This window comes from Cottoperca gobio, chromosome 12, assembly GCF_900634415.1.
Source record: "Cottoperca gobio chromosome 12, fCotGob3.1, whole genome shotgun sequence".
Lineage (NCBI taxonomy): Eukaryota > Metazoa > Chordata > Actinopteri > Perciformes > Bovichtidae > Cottoperca > Cottoperca gobio.
Genome location: NC_041366.1, coordinates 17,369,492 through 17,392,481, shown reverse-complemented (window position 1 = coordinate 17,392,481; position 22,990 = coordinate 17,369,492). Strand labels below are relative to the sequence as shown.

At 38.6% G+C, this 22,990-nt stretch overlaps 1 protein-coding gene across 2 annotated transcripts; it reads left to right on the top strand.

Annotated features, from left to right (window-relative positions):
- Positions 1 to 422: 422 nt before the first annotated feature.
- Positions 423 to 14,238, top strand: ptpn11a (protein tyrosine phosphatase non-receptor type 11a). Of its 2 annotated transcripts, XM_029444597.1 has the most exons (16): positions 423 to 808; positions 2,508 to 2,630; positions 4,489 to 4,683; positions 5,380 to 5,572; positions 6,580 to 6,699; positions 6,799 to 6,912; positions 7,283 to 7,379; positions 7,476 to 7,573; positions 7,702 to 7,860; positions 8,191 to 8,322; positions 9,064 to 9,218; positions 9,318 to 9,385; positions 9,907 to 10,058; positions 10,145 to 10,263; positions 10,366 to 10,471; positions 11,345 to 14,238. In XM_029444597.1, the coding sequence occupies exons 1-15, from the start codon at positions 795 to 797 to the stop codon at positions 10,433 to 10,435; spliced, it is 1,809 nt and encodes a 602-aa protein (XP_029300457.1). In that variant the 5' UTR covers positions 423 to 794; the 3' UTR covers positions 10,436 to 10,471; positions 11,345 to 14,238. The 2 variants fall into 2 exon arrangements, with proteins under 2 accessions (XP_029300457.1, XP_029300458.1); XM_029444598.1 differs by lacking the exon at positions 10,366 to 10,471.
- The last annotated feature ends 8,752 nt before the right edge of the window (positions 14,239 to 22,990 follow it).

The following is a 22,990-nucleotide window of genomic DNA, read 5'->3' as shown; positions in this document are numbered from 1 at the left end:
AATTATAGTATTAGTGCATCAATAATTATAATCCATTAATATAATATATATGATTCTGAAATGGGCCATTCTGGAGAAAAAACCTGTTTACTATTGGTACTTTAAGAATACTTTAATGCTAATACTTTTGTTCTTTGGTATGACTACTTTTACTTAACTAAAAGATCTGAGCGCCACTGCTGAATAGTAAATATAATAGTTTTTGACATTTGATTTCAACATTTGGACATTTATCTCCTACTTTTTGTGATGGTATAATTGTGTGATCACGTGACTTGTGCGGTGTCCGCGGTGAGCTGCGGAATGTTTCGCTTCTGACGATAGAGCGGCAAACGCTCCGTAGACGCTCCGCACCGCCTATCGCTTGTGCCGCTGTAGTCATAAAATAAACTATCAAATGAGCATGCGCGAAGAGAAAGTGATAGGACTCTTTAATTTACGTCTCGCTGTTTGCCGGACGGGTCGGGTTCCTTTGGCTTCATTTAAAAGCGGGGAAGCGGCAGCGAAGAACGGCCGTCCAGGGTGAAAACATCCGCGCACCCTCTATTTTGTCGCATGTTTGGTGACGTCCCATAATCGACTTGCTGTGAAGTCTCCGGGGCCGAGGCCTAAAGACTTTTTTTTTTTGTAACGCATACAATTTTTGTTTCCATGCTTGGATCGCGGTGCCCGTTTTGACCGGGTGTAAACCGATGAAGCACTTTATTCTGTGATTGAAGCGGAAACGGTCGGAAACGGTAGCCAGCTAATTGTAGCTACTGCTAACTGCCAGCGAGGAAGTGAGGAACGAAAAAATGACATCTCGGAGGTGAGGGGGGGCTGTCTGGAAAACAATGTCTGCTGATTATGTTAGCTGAGCTAGCTAACTTTTAACTAAACTCAGCTGTTTGGGTGTTGATGTGTCCGTAAACAAGCTGAGTGTACCAACGGTTCTGGAAAAACACTGAAGAGCTAACGTTAGTTAGCTAAAGAGCGCTTCATTAAGCATACACCGGCAACTTAACGTTAGAGCCCAGAGGATGTTAGTTTAGTAAACACCGTTACTATCTGTCCTATATACGGAGTACAAAGTAGTTACAGGAGTACGATTACAATATTGTGAAACGGAATCATAATATTAGGGAAATAAAGCACAAACGTATGATTTTAAAAACATAGTAATTTTAAGTTAAAGACCTCAGTACCATGAATCACAATGATGTTTATTGCCATGTAGGTTTTTATATACAAACTCATACAGTGGTGAAATGTAACTAAGAAAATGTTCTCAAGTTTTGTACTTAAGTACAATTTTAGGTACTTTTTAAGTTTTCTGCTACTTCATACTTCTACTACATTTCACAGGGTATATTGCACTTTTTACTTCACTACCTGTATTTGATAACTTAAGTTATTAGTTACTTTGCAGATTCAAATTAATAATGCAAAATTAAATCAACAAATACATTAAAAGAGATAAAACTTTATTGATTCACAAGCTACCTAGCAGTATATAAAGTAATTAAAGATAGCTTAAATTTGACCTGCTGCAACATTAAAGGGATGAAAACAATAATTATATTATTCTGAAATGGGTCATTCTGTATAATGAGTACTTTTAATGTTGGTGCATGTAAATACTAATACTTTTGTACTTTTACTTCAGTAAAGTTTTGAATGCAGGATCTTTCTTGTAGCAGAATATTTCTAGACTGTGGTAATGTTATGTTTTTTAACCTTTGTAACACTGTTAATATATCTTGTGTATATATATATATATATATATAGAGTGCAAATGTGTTACAGTAGAACACTTGTAATATCAGGAAACAGAATAATAATATTAGGTAAATAAAGCACAAACATATCATTTAAGTAAATATTATTTATAAGTTAAGGACCACAAAACCTCAGTTCAGTGACTCAGAATACGGTTTATTGCCAAGTAGACTTTGGTGCCTAATGTTAAACATCTTTAGTACTGAACTGAAGACGTAGAAAGAGGAACGTGGACGTGAAACACTGAAGGGTACTATATTCGCATATAAGGAGACAACATGCAGTGTGACAGTTATGAACAAAGACAGAGCAAACACTGGCTGAGTCTCTTGAAGGAGGAGACGCAGACATGAGCTAAACAGAGCGATAGTCTTCGGGGGTAAAGAATGGGAGATAGATGACGATCAAGGAGCCTCAACACTTAAAAAAACAAAATGAGAAGAGCAATACAATAAAGGGATATAGAGTTTGCACACATAATAAACATGTATGTTTCCTGTGTATAATTATGTTTAATGTTCTGGTCGTTGTGGGTTTTGTTTGGGCTACACAACACATTTCAGCAGGAAAACAATACTGTTGAAAGGTGTAGTAATTGTGCAACTGCAGTTTTTGCATCGATCAATTTTTTTTTTTTTAGAAAAAGCAGTGTACATGCCCCGCCATGGTGAAATATTAATGCAGCACACATTTTGGACACAGACTTGCACTCCACACTGAGGCTGATCGTTGCTTTACTCCTCTCTCAGGTGGTTTCACCCCAACATCACAGGTGTGGAGGCTGAAAACCTCCTGCTGACTCGTGGAGTGGATGGGAGCTTTTTAGCCAGACCCAGTAAGAGTAACCCAGGAGACTTTACACTCTCAGTACGGTAAGTGATGGCATTCATGAGCACACAATGCAGCATACAATACAGGACACAGTGTGATACTGTGTCAACAATTTAAAAAAAAACTTTCTAGTGCTTTCTACTTTTTAGATTTTTACTTTGGGTTCTCATATTATTAAAGGTTTTGAGAAGAGGTGGTTATTTCATGTTTCATCCCTAACTCCATTATTACTATTCAAACTTTAAGCAACAGTGATTGTGCACAATCAGCAACAACATATAAAAAGCATCAGTAGTGAAAGTGTGTAAACAACGTATGGCGCCATGTAATTGAATTTTAAATTATACATACTTTGCTTTTAGGAGACCGGTCTTTTGGCTATCTTACTTAAAGCTCCACTAACTAATATATTAATTATAACAAAGGATCAAATGATGTGTAATTCAAAGGAGGTCATTCCTATGAACAAACCCACAGAGAGTCATCATCATATCACCCGTCTCTGCAGTTCCCCTCAGCTCTACACAGTATTCAAGTTTATTTTGGATCATTGTCTGGATTTCTAGAGCCCGAGACCCCCTGCACCCCACCTGCTCAGCACCAAACTAAGAGAGACACATAGTTTGCGACTAGCTGACATACATCTAGGAGCTTAAGATATTTCACTCAGGAGTTGGTGGACATCGAAACAGAGCTTAAATGTTGAACTTGCGTTGATCTTGTGGACACATAAACCCCAAATGAATGCCAGTGTTACTGCGGATGTGTAAGTAGGCAATTGTTTGCTCACACATTTGACTTAACACATTTATTAGGTGACATGATGTGCCGTTGTAGTGTTCGGGGGCTGAAAAAACCCATTAATTCGGCTTTAAATGTGCTGTACTATTCACACCAAACTGAATTCTGCTCCATCTTAAGCACAAACTATGTTGAATGATAGTGGGAAACCAGCGTGATCCAAAGAAGGAAGACCAGCCTTTTACTAATTAAAAAAGAAAAGAAAAAAGGTTTGTGGTTCTATCTCGGGGCCTGTCGAGCCATAAATGTTTTAAGATGACGTATCATTAACTTAGTTTAGCTGACATAGCCCGTGTTATTTTTGTCTCGGTCTCATATTTTAACTGCACAGTCTCTCGTCTCACACCATATTTACTTCAATGGAAACCAAACAAGTCGTGCTCCTTTTGTGGAAATGGAGACATCGTCCCTGCTGTTTCAAACCAGCGCACGTCTCTTGTCTTTTGTGCTCATTCTGCCAGACTTAACCAGAAGTCCATTAAGTCTACATGCCGCTGAGCTTCAGATCGGCCACAACTTCTCTATTTCTATTTTCTGAGACACTAGCGGTCACCTACAATGACTCGACACCGTTTATACCGTCTGTATCTGGTTTGTCTCACAAAACCGCGGCGTTTTCCTTTAAGAAATGTAATCTTTGAAAACTTCCAGTTTTCCTTTTTTTTTTTTTTTTTTGTCTCTCACCTCTCTTGCAGAAACCAGATGGCACCCATGTTGTTAGTGTTGCATGTGACTCGGCGTGAAACTATTTATCACCTTAAGCACAATACATGCGCTTTGCATCTGAAGGGCTGCAGGCAAAACATGCGTAATGATGCAATTAATGCTGCAACTAAGGATTCTTTTCTTAATTGATCAATTATTGGTTGGTCTATAATATGTCACGCAGTGAAAATTACTCAATTGATGAAGCCCAACAGGAAGTTGCTTGTAATGTCCGACATTGTGCTACATTGACTGCTTATGTGAGATTAAGTAAGAAGATACTTTACAAAGTAGTTGGACTTTTTCAGCTTCCTGCTGGAGTCTCATTGTTTCCCCCAATGATGATGTTCTTGCCCTTTTATTTTAATGGCAACCTTTTTTCTTCTTCTGTAGGAGAAATGGAGCCGTCACCCACATTAAGATCCAGAACACAGGAGACTATTATGACCTTTATGGAGGGGAGAAGTTCGCCACTCTGGCGGAGCTGGTGCAGTATTACATGGAGCATCACGGCCAACTGAAAGAGAAAAACGGAGATGTCATTGAGCTCAAGTATCCTCTCAACTGTGCGGATCCCACCTCGGAGAGGCGAGTGATGACGTTGGATGTTATATTTTTGTGTTTGTGTTAAGACATTATCAGTTTGGATTGATTTTAGAAGTGTATTTATTCATTTCAAATTCCTGTGATGGTCAGTTTTGAATGAATTGCACCTTAAAAACAACAACACACTTTTGATTATGCCACACAATCTTCATCAGCCGTAGCTTCAGTTTCTGTTATTTGGGGCACTTTAGCATGAAAGCAAAAACTTTTCTATTGTTATATTTATTTATAGACAAACACTTATTCTAAGAGTCTGCTTCGGCAACATCCATTCGCAGCAGCAAGGAGGCTGATGCAACTCGCAGCAAAACACTGCGTTGGCCATTAAAAGCAGCTGCATACAAAGTACAGATGAGTTATTCTACGATATATATGAATGTATTCAGAATTTATATTTACTCTCCATACCCATTAGATTTGGCTCTTTTCTCCAGAGTATTATCAAGCTATAACCTACAACACAAGAAAAACTGAAGACAAATGTAAGCTTTGTAATGTCTTTATCCCTTTTATCAACCACACTTACAATAAACACCCATGTTTAATGGATAAAAAAGAGCGATGCCATTAAAGTAAGTAGCAAACTCTTGGTAGCAGAGTTTCATGATGTGAAGTATTCTTTAGCGAGTTGAGTTTTTAGTCTAAACGAATTTTCCCCTCGTGTGTCTTTTTGCACAGATGGTTCCACGGACATTTGTCGGGCAGGGAGGCCGAGAAGCTGCTGACGGAGAAAGGGAAGAATGGCAGCTTCCTGGTGAGAGAGAGCCAGAGCCACCCCGGGGATTTTGTTCTGTCAGTCCGGACAGGAGATGACAAGACGGACAGCAGTGACAACAAGCCCAAGGTCACTCACGTCATGATCCGCTGCCAGGTAAAAGTAACTCCTCATTACCTCTGTGTTTTCCTGCCTTCAGACATTTAACAGAAAGATGACATGTAATAACACAAACTGAGGGGCAACACGTAACATAGATGTAAAGGACATACAGCCTCTGGGAAGAGTTGAGCTGAACAGAAATAAAACAAGTGTTTGACTTTCTCTCACACCTAATGACAAGTCGGTATCATTAAATGAATGTAAGGGCCTCACTCGCAGTAGGAGGTCGACAAACTGGCACCAGACCAGCTCCCACACCGCTGACCAGCTCTCCAGAGCAGCTGCGTCCCTCAAGACATGTGGCTGCCCAAAAGGATGCATTAGCAGCTGCCTGTCCTGCCTCTCTGTTATCTACCGTCAAGCCAGCTCTCTGCTTCATCCTCTCATGAACAATCTGCTGGAGAACAAACTGCATGATGCAGTGCAATCATTTTTGAGCTTTTAAAGGGAAATTTAAAATATAGCAAAGTGGCGTTTTGTTCCACTGCCCCGCTCACAACTTGAAATGTTACTCAAGATTTTTGGAAAGTGCATAATCTACTTGAATGTTACGTCAAAATGCAATGAAACTACATTTTAAAATGAATATTTAGGAGGATTTAGCATCATCACCTCCCGAGGAACACTTACATTTACTCCCAGGAACTTGTCCTCACAGTGGAGTGCAGTGGAAACAAAAGCAGAACCGGTGACTATGGCTACACCTTAAGTTACGGGTCATTAAGTTCCTCCGGTGGAAGATTCGGACACATCTGTGATGTAAGGGAAAGCTGTGTGCTCTCAGTACAGTCTGTCCTCTCACTGTTTAAATGTTGGGGAGGTTGAGAAATATATTAATACTGATCTATTGCAAATATACGTCGATTTTTAAAGTAACCAGGTTGCTGCAGTGCATGCAAACGCATCAGCTGTGATCTCTCAGTCAGCTGGTTTCTTATGCGTGTAAAAGTTTTTATATGTCTCGTAATGGTGAAGCTGGTTCACTCCTGTGGTTTCTTTAGCATGACCTGAAATACGACGTGGGCGGAGGGGAGAAGTTTGACTCCCTCACCGACTTGGTAGAACACTACAAAAAGAATCCCATGGTGGAAACTCTGGGCACCGTGCTTCAGCTCAAACAGGTACCTTTTTAAATGTCTGTTTCAAATACTCATTTTTACCTCAAGCGTTTTCCTGATTGTTTTTTTTTACTGATGCTGACTCCTGCTGTCCTCCCCCAGCCCCTGAACACTACGCGTATTAACGCTGCAGAGATTGAAAGTCGAGTTAGGGAGCTGAGCAAACTAGCGGAGGCCACAGACAAGGTCAAACAGGGCTTCTGGGAAGAGTTTGAGGTGAGTGGTTCTGTTGTTGTCAAACTGCAGCGCACTTTTCCTAGTTTTGTTTGTTACCATAAAAAAAAAAAACATTGTGGATTTTGGATATCTGTTCTTTTGGTATTTTATACTTGCACTCTTTATATGTTGATGGCAGAAGAAGCTGTTTTCAGCCTCAAATGTGGAGATTTCCTGCTTTTCTCAGTTGTTCTCTCGTAATATACGGAATATCTGACAAAACAAGACATTTAAAGTGATTTCTTTCACTATTTTCTGACATTTTATAGACTAAACAATCAACAATGGAAACAATCGTTACTTGCAGCCCTATTGTTGGTTGCAAACAGAATGCTGAGATTTGACTCTCATGTCTTTTTTGTCCATCCAGACCTTGCAGCAACAAGAGTGCAAGCTGCTCTACAGTCGCAAAGAGGGCCAGAGAGCAGAGAACAAAAACAAGAACAGATACAAGAACATTCTGCCTTGTGAGAAAACCCCGACTGCTCTTTCACTATTTCACACTTTCATTTTCACCTCAGGGGGATTTAAAAAACTAAAAACGGTTCTGTTTCTGTTTCCAGTCGACCACACACGTGTGGTGCTGAATGACAGGGACCCAAATGAGCCAGGCTCTGACTACATCAACGCCAATATCATCATGGTCGTATCTGCTGTCTTGGTAAACTCACTACGTCCTCTGCGAAACACATCTTTTATATATATTGATAAAAGTTAGTATTATATTGATCTTTCTGCAGTTGTTTTTATTATTCAGCCGTCCGTCTCTGTGTTTGTCTGTGTGTGCAGCCGGAGCTAGACCCAAAGTGTAACAGTACAAAGGTGAAGAAGAGCTACATCGCCACTCAGGGCTGTCTGCAGAACACCATCAGTGACTTCTGGAGGATGGTGTTTCAGGAGAACTCCCGAGTCATCGTGATGACCACCAAAGAGGTGGAGAGAGGAAAGGTGAGCAAAACAATCGCATAATGATCTGTGACATAACGTCAGTCCACCCTAACTCAATGAAGGCTGTACTGTTCTTATTCCTGAACACTAGCTCAGCATGTGCTGTTGCATCAATATGTTTCCAACGCAGCTACAATGTATTAATATCAGGCTTTGGTGTCAGTCACCAGCGGTGGGACATAGAAATAGAAATACCACAGTCTAAAAATACTCCTTTTACAAGTCCTGATTTCAAAATGTTACTTAAGTATTATCAGCCAAATGTTTTCAGCGTTGTATCACAATTTTCCGATGCTTTGTAACATGTCAAACGTGATTGTGTCTCAACAGAGCAAGTGTGTGAAGTATTGGCCGGACATGTCGTCTCTGAAGGAGTACGGTGCGATGCGCGTCCGCAACGTCCGAGAGACGGCTGCACACGACTACATCTTAAGAGAACTCAAACTGTCAAAGGTTGGACAGGTAAGCTGTGTTGTTGTGTATAAACATGGATAAACAAAGTATAATATAGTTTATACATGTCACTGTAATATGAACGTAGAGGTTATTATCGTTTAGGAACATTTGAAACGTTTGCCTCCATGTGAGCTTAAAGTCAACACAATATGATACCGGCAAAAATATATACTTATCAAATGTTAAGATGACAAAATACTTGATGGGGGGGGGGGAAACTCTTTCTTTCCAAATATTTATCCAAAAACATTTCACTGCATTGATTTGAGAATAAATGTCGGTTTACATTAAAGAATAGTCTGTGTGTGTGGTGCGTGTATGAAAGCCTGATCTCTGAGCCATAGAGCTCTCTTAAAGCTATTAAAAACACATCAACGAGCCTCACTGCTGCACTGTGTGACCTGCTCATTACCATGAACACACACTGTAGTTTATTGTGACTCAATCCTACACAGTCCTGCTGCCCCAAATACTCACTAGAGCACCAAATGTGGATAAAACCATAGCTAAAAATAGTCTCCAACAAAAACTCTATTTACTCTCTGTTGAGTAACGCTTGTTTAAAAAGGACAGAAATGATTTGGCTGAGTATTGAGAGACGCATTGTTGGTTTTGCTCTTTACACGTGATTTGTTGACTAAAACAAAAATATAGAATATTGCCAGCTTTAATCTTTATAGACTCATGTATGGATTATAACTAAATAAACTGTATGTTGAAAGTTGCTCTCCACTCGCATGTTTTCAGGGCAATACAGAGCGTACAGTCTGGCAGTACCACTTCAGGGCCTGGCCGGACCACGGAGTCCCCACTGACCCAGGCGGCGTTCTCGACTTCTTAGAGGAGGTCAACCTAAAGCAGGAGAGCATACTGGACGCTGGGCCTATAGCGGTACACTGCAGGTAACACGCTAAAACACATACATCCTCTTAACAGACACTATATATAAGTGGGCATGGAGCACACGTGTTAACTCAAAGACTTTCTCTCATGTTGTTCAGTGCAGGGATCGGGCGGACGGGAACGTTTATAGTGATTGACATCCTGATAGATGTGATCAGAGAAAAAGGTGAGTCCTGCAAATGTACACGTGTCAATACAAGTATCCTGGGGGCAGCAGTAAAACATATTTTACCCACCTAAAAAGTCAGTTTAAGTGTACGCTATATATAGAATATGTTCACCGCTTCACCTTGCCGTTATCTTCGCTCTCTTCAAAGCCACCAGACTCCCTTTTTTTATGAAAGAGGCTTTGAAGAGAGCGAAGATAACGGCTTCAGCTCCCTGTTGGAAATGTCTCTCTGAAGTCTTGTACGGTTTCTATTTTTATTTCTATTCTTACTTTTTTATAGTCTAAAATGTTTTACTCTCTCTATGTATCTGTACTTATTTCTGTCCTTGTGCTCGCGTTCAACTGTCTATAAACTAACACAAACACATACATCATCGTTGTGAAGAAGACAAACGTTTCATCATCTTCACAAACTCTCACGCCGGCCGCTGTGTTTCTAGAGGCTAATAATGTTGCTTTTGTTTGTCACCATTGCTCAGGATGTTATCAGTGTAACGTATTGTTTTTTCCCGCTGCAGGGGTGGACTGCGACATCGACGTGCCAAAGACCATCCAGATGGTTCGTTCTCAGCGCTCTGGGATGGTGCAGACTGAGGCGCAGTACAGGTTCATCTATATGGCCGTGCAGCACTACATAGAAACCTTGCAGAGACGCATAGAGGAGGAACAGGTGTGCAGCAGATAACAACTCCCTTTTGTCCATGTTTACTTGTTCTGCTCCGGTCTCCTAACCTCGCTCTGTTTTCTCTTCTGCAGAAAAGTAAGATAAAAGGGCGAGAGTACACCAACATCAAGTACTCTTCATCTGACCTGACTGGAGGAGAGCAGAGCCCTTTGCCTCCTTGCACTCCTATTCCTACTCCCACCTGCACAGAGTAAGTAAAGAGCTTCTTTTTAACAGTTTTACGTTGCATTTAAACCGCTTATTCAGAAACCATCGTCGGTAGTTGGTCATGAAAGTGTATGCATGTTGGCAGGATGAGGGATGACAGCTCCAGAGTGTATGAGAACGTGGGCCTGATGCAGCAGCAGAAGAGCTACAGATGAGATTCACCTTTGACCCCAGTGCTCTATCCGTTCCAGGTAAATGAAATATCATGCCTGCTCATATGGAAAACAATATGAGACCGTAACTTCTCTAGGAAGTTTTAGCTGGCTGGGGAAGAACACCTGTATTATAATGATATTGCATGATTAATACTGCATGATCTACTTTTCCACATCACTTCTTTCCTTCCTGTTTCCTACATGTAAAACCTTCATACTGTGATAATGTCAGATATTGTCTTTTCAGCTTGTTCCGCTGCCCTCAAGTGGCAAAAACATTGTTTTAAAATTCCGTTTCAACTAAAGAAATACTGTTCTCACAAAGTCCAAGTGCTTCTACTTTGCCATTTGTGCTAATGTTTCACATTAAACGCCCGCCTACTGGATTACCTTTAATGTGAAACATCTGTGCAGCAGGAAGTATACAACTTAATTGATGGTAAAACAAAAGGCAACGTAGAAGTGATTGGAATTAATTCACTTTTCAAATGTGAAACTCGAAAGCAAAAGAGTGACAAGTCTAACTGTGTTGTTTTTATTGTTGGAATTCGTGCTCTGAAAATGTTCATTGTGACAATAATGTAAACTCAATGTTTAGATTTAAACGGCAGATAAAAAGAAAATCATAAAACAGGGAAAATGAGGAGTTAAGCCTGTTCTCTAACTTAAACCAGATCTCTCTGCAGGAGCGGTAAATAAAGTATTGAGCCGTTTCCTCATATTAACGCCGGACAATGTCCAGAGAATGGGGTCGGCACATTGTCCGGAGTTTCTGCGTCACACTTTCAGTCCGATTGATTCGACCATTCGCCTCCTCGCACAGATCATTTCAGGGCTGCAGTTGCACGAGTGAAAGGCGCTGTAGTACGTATGTATTTCTTATAAAGTATTTCTTTCTGTCTCCTTCAGGATCTTGATACCTGACAGTTTTTTCGCCAGCCACACCGTGACGCCTGAGACTTGACCGCAATGACATGGAACAATGGAAAAACACACGCAACATAAAAACGTGAGAGAGACCAGACACCAGGGTCCTCCTGTTCTCGCTCATCTTACATGAACATTCGCCCGCTAGTTGAATTCTAAACCACTGTGATGATCATCAGAAGAGCCTTTGAGAAGCCTAACATGCTAAATCCTACGACTAAAACACAGTTTTAGGATTAGCCTTTGTAAATCTCACCCCAACAAGGGCTGCAAACAGCAAGCACTCTCCTCAGAGGGGACACACTTAGCTAACCTTTGCTCATCTCTCATATTTCTATGTTTTTTGTTTTTTTTAATTAACCAAAGGAAGGTTATGTAGGTTGTTTGTGAATGGGAAGTGAGGTGTTTTCTGAATAAGGCCTGTGCCAAAAACCACAAATAATTGTATCCACATTTCTCAGCCAATTAAAAGTCTCTGTTCGGCCGGTTCAGCCTGTAAAGCGCTGGGAGACGAGACCTTATTTGTGGACAAAAGTGGGGCAAAAAATTTGGATTAGTGTCCAGTTTTCACTGTTATATAGAGTTAATGTTTCTGAATGAAGAACTATTGGCATTGTAGTGTAATATCATATTTACTGTAGATTTGTAATCCACTGACTTCTAAACATGAATTCCTTGTTTTCTTTGCGCCAGAACTGCCTCCAAGAGAAATTTTAATTCAGGCTGTTCGGAGTGTGAATTAACATTTTTTTTGTCGTCCACATGTGTTTTTAATATGCTTTTGTTTGTGGGATACACAGTGTCTGTTAGTTTAACCATTCCTGAGCTCAACCCGAATGCCCTTATTGCTGCACTTTTATTTCGCAGCATAACAGTTACAGTCAAGCCTTGATTCACCTGGTGGATTTCTAAATAATCTAATCTGGGGTTTAGAGAGGAGTTTCTTCATGCCTGCACTTCTATGTCAAAGTCAGTGTGATGACGTATAAAGATTTCAGGGGAGTCTGTAATGCAGGCATCGCCACAGACGCACGGCTGCCAAAAGAACTTTGTTTTTTAAGTTTTTTTTAAAAGTGCATTTACTTTTTTCTTTTTTTCCATTCGTTCTTGTGTTTTTTTTTTTTTTTATTAAGACAAATGCCTTTTGTGTATCATTGACCTATTTTGAGCACCACATGTACTTAATTTTAAGTCTCACTGTTTTAAGAAGCAATCACACATCTCTCAGCTTTGGCACTATAGATAGTCATTGTTGTGGTTATAGATTGTTGGCCCTGTAATAATCAGCTGGATTCACACTTTTCTTATCTTTTTTTTTTTTGTTAATAACATTTAAAGGAATCTATTGACATTTTGTGAAATTTGCTCATTCACTTTCTTGCAAAGGGTTAGATGAGAGGGTCGATGTATGAAGTCAGCCGCTGGTTAGCTTAGCTTAGCATAAAGACTGGAAACAAGGGGAAACCGTTAGCCTGGCTCTGTTCAACGGTAACACAATCCCCATACCAGCAACTCTAAAGCTAACATTAACATGTTATATCTAGTTTGTTTAAACTGTACACAGACAGAAAGAAAAAATGTTTTGGTTCAAAGGTTTTGTCCCCTTCAGACAGAGCTAGCTGTCCCCCCTGCTTGTAGTCTTTATGCTAAGCTAATCACCTGCTAGCTCTAGCTTCATATTTAGCGTACAGATATGAGAGTGGTATCGATCTCTTTGTCTAACTAGCAAGAAATCTAACGAGTACATGTCGTAAAATGTGAAACTATTCATTTAACTTCACCTTCACACTAAGCTGCAGTATTAATGGAAGTCTGGTGTTTTGGATCTGCAGTAATCCAGTGAGAATCCCCAACACTCATTTCAAACGTGTTGCCTAAGTATTTTGTTTTTGTCAAGCCTTCCCAACACTACGCCTTGAGAAACTGCAGTCTTGAGACTGAACTTACTGTAACAGTGCTGACTCAGAATCTCTCCATTAAGAAAAGGAAAGAAGCAGCTATCCTCTTTGCCTTGAGGGACAGTTCTCAACAACCACTGATCCAGGATTGAACAGCTTCTTTCTGTAACATTTTGAAAATCATGAAATCAGTGTTTTTTCGGGGGCTGCTTCCTCCCACCGGAGGACTCTGCTAACGCCCGGCTGCTGCTTCACAGCAAGTGTTCTTTGAAATGATTCCTCTCCTCCCGGGTGAACGCCATCCACTGACTGAGATCTTCTGTAGTGTGGTGTACTGTATGCAGTTTTATCGTCAAAAACGAATGAGTTTGTACTCGTCTCATGTTTCGTGGAGTGCTTGCTTTGTGGTGTTTTGTGTCCTGTGTGTGTGTGTGTGTGTGCGAGGAGGATGTGTGTATGTGTTGTGAGAGTGCGGCTGCTCATCGGCCATATGTTCTTGAATACTTTACTGTTTTTTTTGCTTTTCCTCCCAGATGATAAAACTGCTTTCCATTTATCATGTAAGCAATTTAGATGCATAGACGTGCCTTCTATGCATATGCCTATGTGTATGTGATAGCTATTAAAAAAAACAAAACAGTGCTAATTAGTTCCACCACCATTCAAGAACATGTAACACTTAAATGTGAATTATTTCATCCTGAACAATAAAAGGAAAAAAAACGGTGATCGCAATGCAAACAAACTATATTTTTTAACATGTATATTGTACATGAGTACCTGATAGAGGAGAATGTACTTACTAAAACATATCTACTTGCCAATAAGATATACTGTATGTATATTCCTACAGCTTTCTCTCTGTGACACAGGGAGGGACCTCTCTCAAAGCTGAAGAGGTTTATTGTATGACTTTCAATGCAGTTAACCATGTTAACTTCCTCAATAACAATAAATGGCAGGCTAATGCCTCAGTAAGACTGTCTTTTTGTTTCTTTTTTTTGGCCAGTGTTGCTCAATCTTCGCACAAAACAGTAATGTTGAAATTAATTGCAATCATTTTAACAGGTTAAGACAAAGTTCTTGATTTAGGGGAAAGATAAAGATACACTTTATATGTTTGAGATGTTTAGGAGCTTTGTTAGTTTCTTGATGCTGTAGGTGAATGTGGAATACCATATTATAAAACACACTGCCGGGTTTACAGATCATCTCCATCTTTGTATTTTTATTTTACCCACACCGACCAACCCCTGCACAATAATAATGTGCAATAAAGAAAGAAAAATAATAATATATACATATAATAAATAAGTAAAATAAACATTTTATTTATTTATTATATAATATATATATACACATATACATATATAGTATTATTATATATATATATATATATATACACATATACACATATACATATATAGTATTATTATATAATATATATATATATATATATATATATATATATACATATATATACACACCTATATATATATACTATATATATATACTATATATATACGTATATATGTGTATATATATATATGTATATATATGTGTATATATGTATATATGTATATATAGTATACATATATATATACTATATATATATGTATATATGTGTATATATATATATATATGTGTATATATGTATATATATATATATATATATATATATATATATATATATATATGTATATATAGTATATGTATATATATGTATATATAGTATATGTATATATATGTATATATGTATATGTATATAGGTATATATGTGTATATATATATATATATATATATATATATATATATATATATATATATATATGTATGTATATATATATATATATGTATATATATATGTATATATATATATGTATATATACACTATATATATACTATATATACTATATATATATATATATACTATATATGTATATATAGTATATATATATATATACTATATATACTATATATATATATATATACTATATATATATATATATATATATAGTATATATATAATCATAAGAATAATACTATGTTTAAAGGGTAATTTCACCAAGATAAGTAAATCAAATTTAGAAAAGGCAAGATATTCAGAAAGTGTCTATGTGCTTGCTTCTGAAGGTGTACAGTCGATAGATACTGAATTGATCCCGAGGGAAATTTAGGCATTTAAAGTTGAAACATTTAAAGTATTTGAAATACTGAAAGTCGACGTCATGGTTGAAATAGTTACTTAAAAGATGAAGTGGCAGTTAAAATAGAATCCAAGCACTGAAAGCAATTTAAGAAATAATTTGATCCAAAAGGGTAAAAGACAAAAATAAAGAAGCCAGTTTAAGATGTCTGTTGAAATGAGAATAAATTTCACTAAGCGTAAGAACTGAATACAGTTCTAGTATACAGTATATAGGAGTTAGAGTGCTCGACAGGAGTTGAGTAACTGATCGGGGGGGTTAAGAGATGAACGTAAATGTCAGTGTAGATAAATTAAGTGTAAACATGGAGTCAAGTTGCAGTTAAAGTATAAAACGCAGTTGAAGATTCATTAATCCCTGAATGAAGTGTGAACTGAACTGGAAGAGTAAGTGATGAACGCGGTTGAAAAGTCAGTTTAAGTGTAAGTCAATGAGACGGTTGAGAGACGACAACTTTGTCTCCGTTTTGATACATTAATAAGTGAGAACAATAACAATTTGAGACATATAACTCAAAACTGAGGCTGAATAACACCGTGCACTGACACTATTTAAGCAAATTCTTTGTATAATTTGGGTAAATTGAGTCTTTAACATAAACGTACAACAAAACCTCTAATTGTCTCTAAATACAACCTACAATTAACATTGAAACCCACTTTCTTCTTCGTAGAGTAATTTGATTATGTTTCTTTCCAATCATAATTGCATTAAACCTCATGTGGAGACCTTTAAGCACTGAACAGGGATCCGTATTAGTTTATCCTAATCCTGTTTGCCTCATGGGACAAGGTTCAATGAAGCTGACATGAGCTCAGTGCTTAATGAGGTTAACAACATTTACCCAGAAGAGATAGAAAACAGACACAGCACAGGAGTAATGCCAAACGGACCAAACTAATTGACAGCAACAAAGAACAATTCATTTCTATCAAGTTATTTCTGCAGGAGTCGTGTAGTCGTATTGTTACGTGCATTATCACATCTTTAAAATATAATCTGCAGCATGTAGTGGTTTGTAGTTATAGGAAATGTGTATAGGTTGTTATTGTTATTCAGTGAATCATGCAGGAACACCTCAAGGCGTCGTGATCAGGATGCTCGTCTCTAATTATTGGAATTAGAAAACACAGAAACATTATTTGTATAAAGTTTTCCCACATTTATACTGACAATCATCATGAAAATAGAAACATCAAGTCTTATGTAAAGAGTTTAGTCAGATGGAATAGATGTCACAGTGTCTCCCCCGGGTCCACAGGCATTTCTCCAGACCTGCCATTCCACATCCATCCACCAGATGCCCACAGATGTTCCCATCAGCCCCAGTCACCTGACTCCTACATCCACCTGCTCACCTGTTCCTCATTCCCTAATTACCCCCAGGATGTATACCAGCCCATCTCCACCTGCTTCTTATATTATGTTTTATTTCAAATCACAGATCCCTCTAAAGAAATATTCAGAAAACCTATTTATTAGTTCCTTAAACACAGAAATAGTTTCATCTCCTTTCAAAGTGATGCAGAGCGCTCTGAGGACAAAGTGCAGTTTAAATCTTAAATAAATTAGATAATGCATCATGTCACACACACACGCAATCTAAATGTTTCACCACTTGATTCAGTTGCTGTTAAACGGCGTCCTGCTCTCCTTGCTCCTGGGTGTCTTGGTTCACCCGGACGCTGCCCAGTCTTCTGACCGCCCTGAGGGAGGACGTTTCAGAGCACGTTACCACCGCCACATGCTCGCACTGTTGTTTCCTTCATTTCACACACGCAGAACAAGTATTTATACCGTAGCAGCATTTTCCCAGCAGTTGTTTTTATCATCTGAAGCCAGTCTTGGTTGTACATTCAGTCTTATATTTAAAGGTTGTGTTGTTTTCACAGGGTTGATGAGAGATGCGGAGGGGGGGGGACACAGATGGTTTAGTGTTGGGGAAAAGATCCAAGAGGAGTCGGCCCCTGATACTGCCTCAAGAAAACTATCGGTAAATAAAATATTAAAGGTTCAAGATGTAAAATATGCCAGAATATACACATTCACTACAGAATGTGAAGATGTAAAAGTGTTTAAGTTATGTCAAAGACGTCTATGTGTTGTGTTGCAGCGATATCTACTTAAGTTAGCATGCTAACTGACTAGCTGCGGCCCGTCCAGTGTAGGAGGCGATAGTGAGCCACTGTAGCGGAAGAAGTACAGCTGCCTGACTCCCTGACTTGTCAACATCACATCCATGATCTCTGCACGGGCAACAGAATAACCTGAAACGTTGACATACTGTATTTTCACAATGAATTTCTTTTCGGTTGGATAGTTTCAAAATCGCTTACTCTTGCTAGTTTCCCCAAAACTGCTGACAGTTAATATCCAGCAGATGATCATCATTAAGTCTGAGTGTAACTCCAGAAGTCGCTCTACTTTTTATCCCTGTCCCATTCTCATGAACGCAACATTTTAGGAACACCTGGAGGGAATTTCCATATATATATATATATATATATATATAATTTGGAGGTCAAAGGTCACTGTGACCTCACAAAACATGTTTTAATTGAATTATTCGTCTTTATTAATGCATGAAAACAACATTAATCTCATAAAGAGAAGAGATGATTCATGCCAGATTTAGCTTTTAGTATTTTCTATGCTAATTATGACAATTTCACACAAATGTCTAATAGGATAATATAATGAATGATGACATCGATGTAAATTGCAACATGACTAGTTGGAGGAGACTTAATACTGAGAGGCGTTAATTCTAATTAAGCTCTGTCACTTTATTTAACAGCTTGTCGCTGACATTTCTGTTTGGTGCTGAGAAAGTACAAAAATATGTACAGAATATGATGCATCATTTATTTTTCAAACTTAAAGTACACTTGTGATGACACTTGCATACTTTTACTTAAGTAAGGTTTTGAATGCATGACTTGTACTTGTAGTGGAGTATTTTCACAGTGCGGTACACAGTCCCATGCACAGTTAGCTGATTTGTACCTCAGGAGCACTCTTCGCTGTTAATCTTGGATAGATGACTCATATTAAGACACACGCTTGCAGCACAGGGTGAACCAGTGAAGCATTTTATTTATCTGCCTGCTTTTATAGGGTGGCAATAACAGTTATGACCCAATTACATACACTGCACAGTGCATACACAATACTTACACTGCAAAAAGCAATTTATTATTGTAGACCAACCTAGATTCTCACCTTAAACGCACACAAACCAACACTATCCACCTCTAACCTTAATGAATACACTGGTTTTTATTTAGATCTTGTGACTAAACCCAACAGTCACAGAACTTAGTCTCTTATTTACCTTTTTTAAAATATAGTTTCTCTCAAAATTACATAAAAATCTGCAGTAACATTAATCTTATAAGATTCTAAATGAGTGATTTAAGGGTAAACTGATGTGTGGAGCTGTAATGATCGCCAACTGCTGTTTGAGCATTTATTATTGTACCTCTACAATACAGCATTAGCATAAAAAGCAGACACATAAAGAGTAAAAGTGAGACAGATTCATCCCCTGACCATGCAAGATGCTGATTGTCCCATACCGGATAATGTAATGACTATCAGTTTGGCGGACGGCTCTAAATACTACACTACCCATGATCCTTGGCCACTGTGGAGAAGAGGCAAATCAAAGTACTTTGTCATTTAATTTTCTTACCGAACGCACCGCCATAGTCATTCAAATAATCCAAAACAGAATTGATCTGAGACGCTGTAAACTGAATTTAAAGCGAAACAAAGCGTCTTGGTGAAATGCACCTTGGGAGTCGTAGTTAACTACCCCCCCTCAGAGTTTATACATAGATAGGTTTGTACCTTTTTGACATGTTATCGAAATAAAGCAGATGTTTTTAATGCAGTTGGTGAATCTTTTGTGCTGATGATTGAACTGGGAAGTGCTCCAACTGTGAGTCACGCTAACATTGTCTATGGGAAAAATAAATGGGGCTTTTTCTCCCAGGACCAGGGTTGCCTGAGATAGCTCAGTGTTGTGTTGTTTAATTTGGAGCACTTGTTGCAATGTTTGTTTTCAGCTTGTATTGCCGCCAAAAAAAGTGAAACAACAAAATCAATGAATGCAGCTTTAATTCCTGTATTTGTGTGAATTCCTCCCATCATATTTTGTCTCCCATCTCTGTCCTCTCCATTTGCTCTACTTTCTCTTTCGGTGTCTTTCTGTCAGACACACAAAGTCCTCAGGGGGAGTGTGAAGTTCACGGCAGGACGCCCTTTCAGACGGTGAACACTCACTCACTCACGAGACTCAGCGCTTAGCCAAAACTGCTCCACTCCACCAGGGATACAAGCTGATGAGTTGTGACATCCCTGCATCACACACACACACGCACACACACACGCACACACACACACACACACGCACACACACGCCCACACTCTTCCAGGCATTCAGGCATATAGAGCGAACAAGCAGCATCTGGACAATTTGACTGAAGGACTTCATACCCAGGGTTATTAATGACATTACTGAACAGAGACATGTGTATGTGTGCATGCAGGGCAGGCAGGCAGTCACACGCCCACACACACACACACACACACACACACACACACACACACACACACAGACACACACAAACACACACAAACACACACACATGTCATTGACCTTAAGCTCTCAGTCATTCATGGTCATGAATTTGGCATTTATCCGTCATTTGTCATTAACTGTGCCTCCTTGTCTTTCTCTAGTTTTCTTTCCCGCTGGTCTTTTATCCGTCTGATTTCTTTTTGTCCTTCCTGAACATTTGTCTTGAAACATTACGACATTGTAAACTGAATATTTGGTGTACAGTGTTCCTGTTTGATCGAGGAGACATATTATGCTAATTTTCAGGTTCATACTTGTGTTTTGGGCTTTATTGTTCAAAGAACACATTATTTTTCTCTTGCTGTCTGAATATACCTGTATTCGCCCTCTGTCTGAAACGCTCCGTTTTAGCGCCTGTCTCTTTAAGCCCCACCTCCTGAAAAAAGTCTGCTCTGATTGGCTTGCAAAGAAGAATATGCCGCATCTTTGCAAAGGTAGTTGCCAGTTTGATATAATAATTCACCCTCATGAGCATGTCTGCTCTGTTCATCTCTATAATTACGCTTATCTTGTTACTGTTGTGCAGTATTTGGAATTCCTCCCTCATGGGCAGCCCTCCGGCCATCCTCTTCACTAACCGCTGTACAAACACAACTCTAACTTGATACCTGAAGCAATTCTGCATCATTCGCAAATGTGATTCCATCACATCAGAGTACAGCCTCCCCTCACTGTGCAGTATATCACGCTCAAGTTAATACTGACAGGCAGTGCTGGGGTACTCCTCAGCTGATATACAGGTCTCTTCTTTGTCTTATGTAATTAATGTTTTGTTTGCATAACCAGCGCTTAATTATGTAAATATGTGAGGAAAGAATCTGACATTTAACACCTCAAGGTAAGTGTTGAAGTCTAATTAACAATCTGGTTCATCTGTGGTGAAAACATAAAATGCACCGTGTGTGTGTGTGTGTGTGTGTGTGTGTGTGTGTGTGTGTGTGTGTGTGTGTGTGTGTTTGTGTGTCCTCATTTGTCTTGGGGAGCTTTGGACGTGGTCATAATTTGATTGTTTTACATTTATAAAACCTCTATGAATAAAACAAAAAGTTTAACAAATGAATTTAGCATTTATAAGCAGTATATAAACACTTAATAAATGTGTTATAACACACTATAATGTGTTATAAAAGTGTGTTTATACAGCAGCCTCCACCTATAGATGCTTCACATGAGTTGTTGAATAATACATGCTTACAACTACATTATAGTAATTCATATTCCATTTATTAAATGTTTCTATACTGCCTGTAAATGCTAAATAAAGAAGAGTTAAAGTTATAGTCTTACACTGCAAAAACAGAATATATGCAAGACATTCAAAAACAAGAAACACATTTTAAGAACTTCAAAACCAAGAAGCAAATAAACAAAAGCAAAACATTATTTTAATTCTTTGTTTTGTCAAAGTGCATGGTGCAAAATGACATTTTGTAATTAATTGATTTCAGTTTCTTTGCCTTTTGTGAAACATTTTGTAGCTTGAGTTTTGCAAAGATGATAACTATTATAAATATGACAAGTGTTTTTGTTTTTCTTGCAATACAGACGCATTCTACCGTAACACGTGTGTCAATCAACTTACCCAGACGTCCAGACGGACAGGGGAGAAGGCCGCACTGAAGCCCGAGTGTATTTATTATTATTATTTATTAAGTCAAATCCATATTCTGATGCCTGAACGGACACTCTGCTCGCATCTCGTTGCTCACCAAGAGCTTGTTTTGGCACATTCTCAAGGTTGAGTTAACATGTGCGAATTTCCTAGCTGGAGAAATGTTTGGCCAATTAAGTGTTCAATGTAGTGTAATTATAGAACAGGCACAGGGGGGGGGGGGGGATTGCAAATAATTAGACATTACAATGAAGGAGCCACAAGAGGGCAACAGCAGGCCGGACACAGTTCACTCTGTATGACTGGCAACTGTTTAATTTCAGCTCAACAGAAAACGTTCCTCTGGGACAAACTAACCACATTTGAATAATTTAAAGTGAATCCAGAGATGCTCGTTTTAATACTTTGACATGAAGGTTTCACATGTCAATAACATGTGCTAACAACTTTGTTGCTCCAGTGACCGGTGTACACAAATGGCATAAGGTTAACTCTTGGCTACGTTTGCTGAATAATAGAATTACATAATCATTACGGTCTCTAATTGCACAGTGCATGCAGGCCTATTGGATTTGTATTGTATTGCACATAATAAGTGCAGCTGTTTAGCTTCAGGGCAAATAAAGGACCAAAAATAGATCTATTCGAAAGTATTCCCATATGGAGTATGAATACAAGCTCTTTTGTAGCACATGTGTACAGTCAGAGAGGCAGCAGTGGATTTAATCAGCTGGAGAAATTGAATTTTTGAATTAGTGATTGTAGAAGAAGAATTCAGATCCTTTTACTTAAGTACACATTTTAAAATATTCCATTACAGGAAAAAGTCTTTAAATGTCTCTTTCACTACGAGGTCTTTGGGAAACACCTGGTTTCATCTGTAACAATTCTTTGTGTTTTATACTCTTATATTACACTACAGTTGGACATTTAGCGGTAGTAGTATAAAGTAGCATAAAAGGGAAATATTCAAATACAATACTTGAGAAAATGTATTTTTCCCCAGTAGAGGAGGAGGAGGAGGCGTACATGTTGCAAAGTGCAGCTCAGTCGATGATGTTTAAGCTGTAAGACTTTCTTTTTCTTCTTAGAGTTCACTTCGCCAGCAATAGTGGCATCACCATTTTGTCTTGTGCTGATGAGATGAGAGTGGAAGGATTTAGTTAGAGAGAGAGAAAGAGAGAGAGAAAGAGGGGGGGGGGAAGGGTGAGAGAGGCAGAGCGAGGCTTTTACTCCAGTGTGTGTCGAGGAGGCTGGCAGTGAGGA

Bases quoted from the DNA above. Each gene is read 5' to 3' on its own strand.
- ptpn11a (XM_029444597.1), top strand. The intron at 6,700-6,798 runs GTACCTTTTTAA...GTCCTCCCCCAG, and splicing joins CCGTGCTTCAGCTCAAACAG to CCCCTGAACACTACGCGTAT. The intron at 9,219-9,317 runs GTAACACGCTAA...CATGTTGTTCAG, and splicing joins CCTATAGCGGTACACTGCAG to TGCAGGGATCGGGCGGACGG.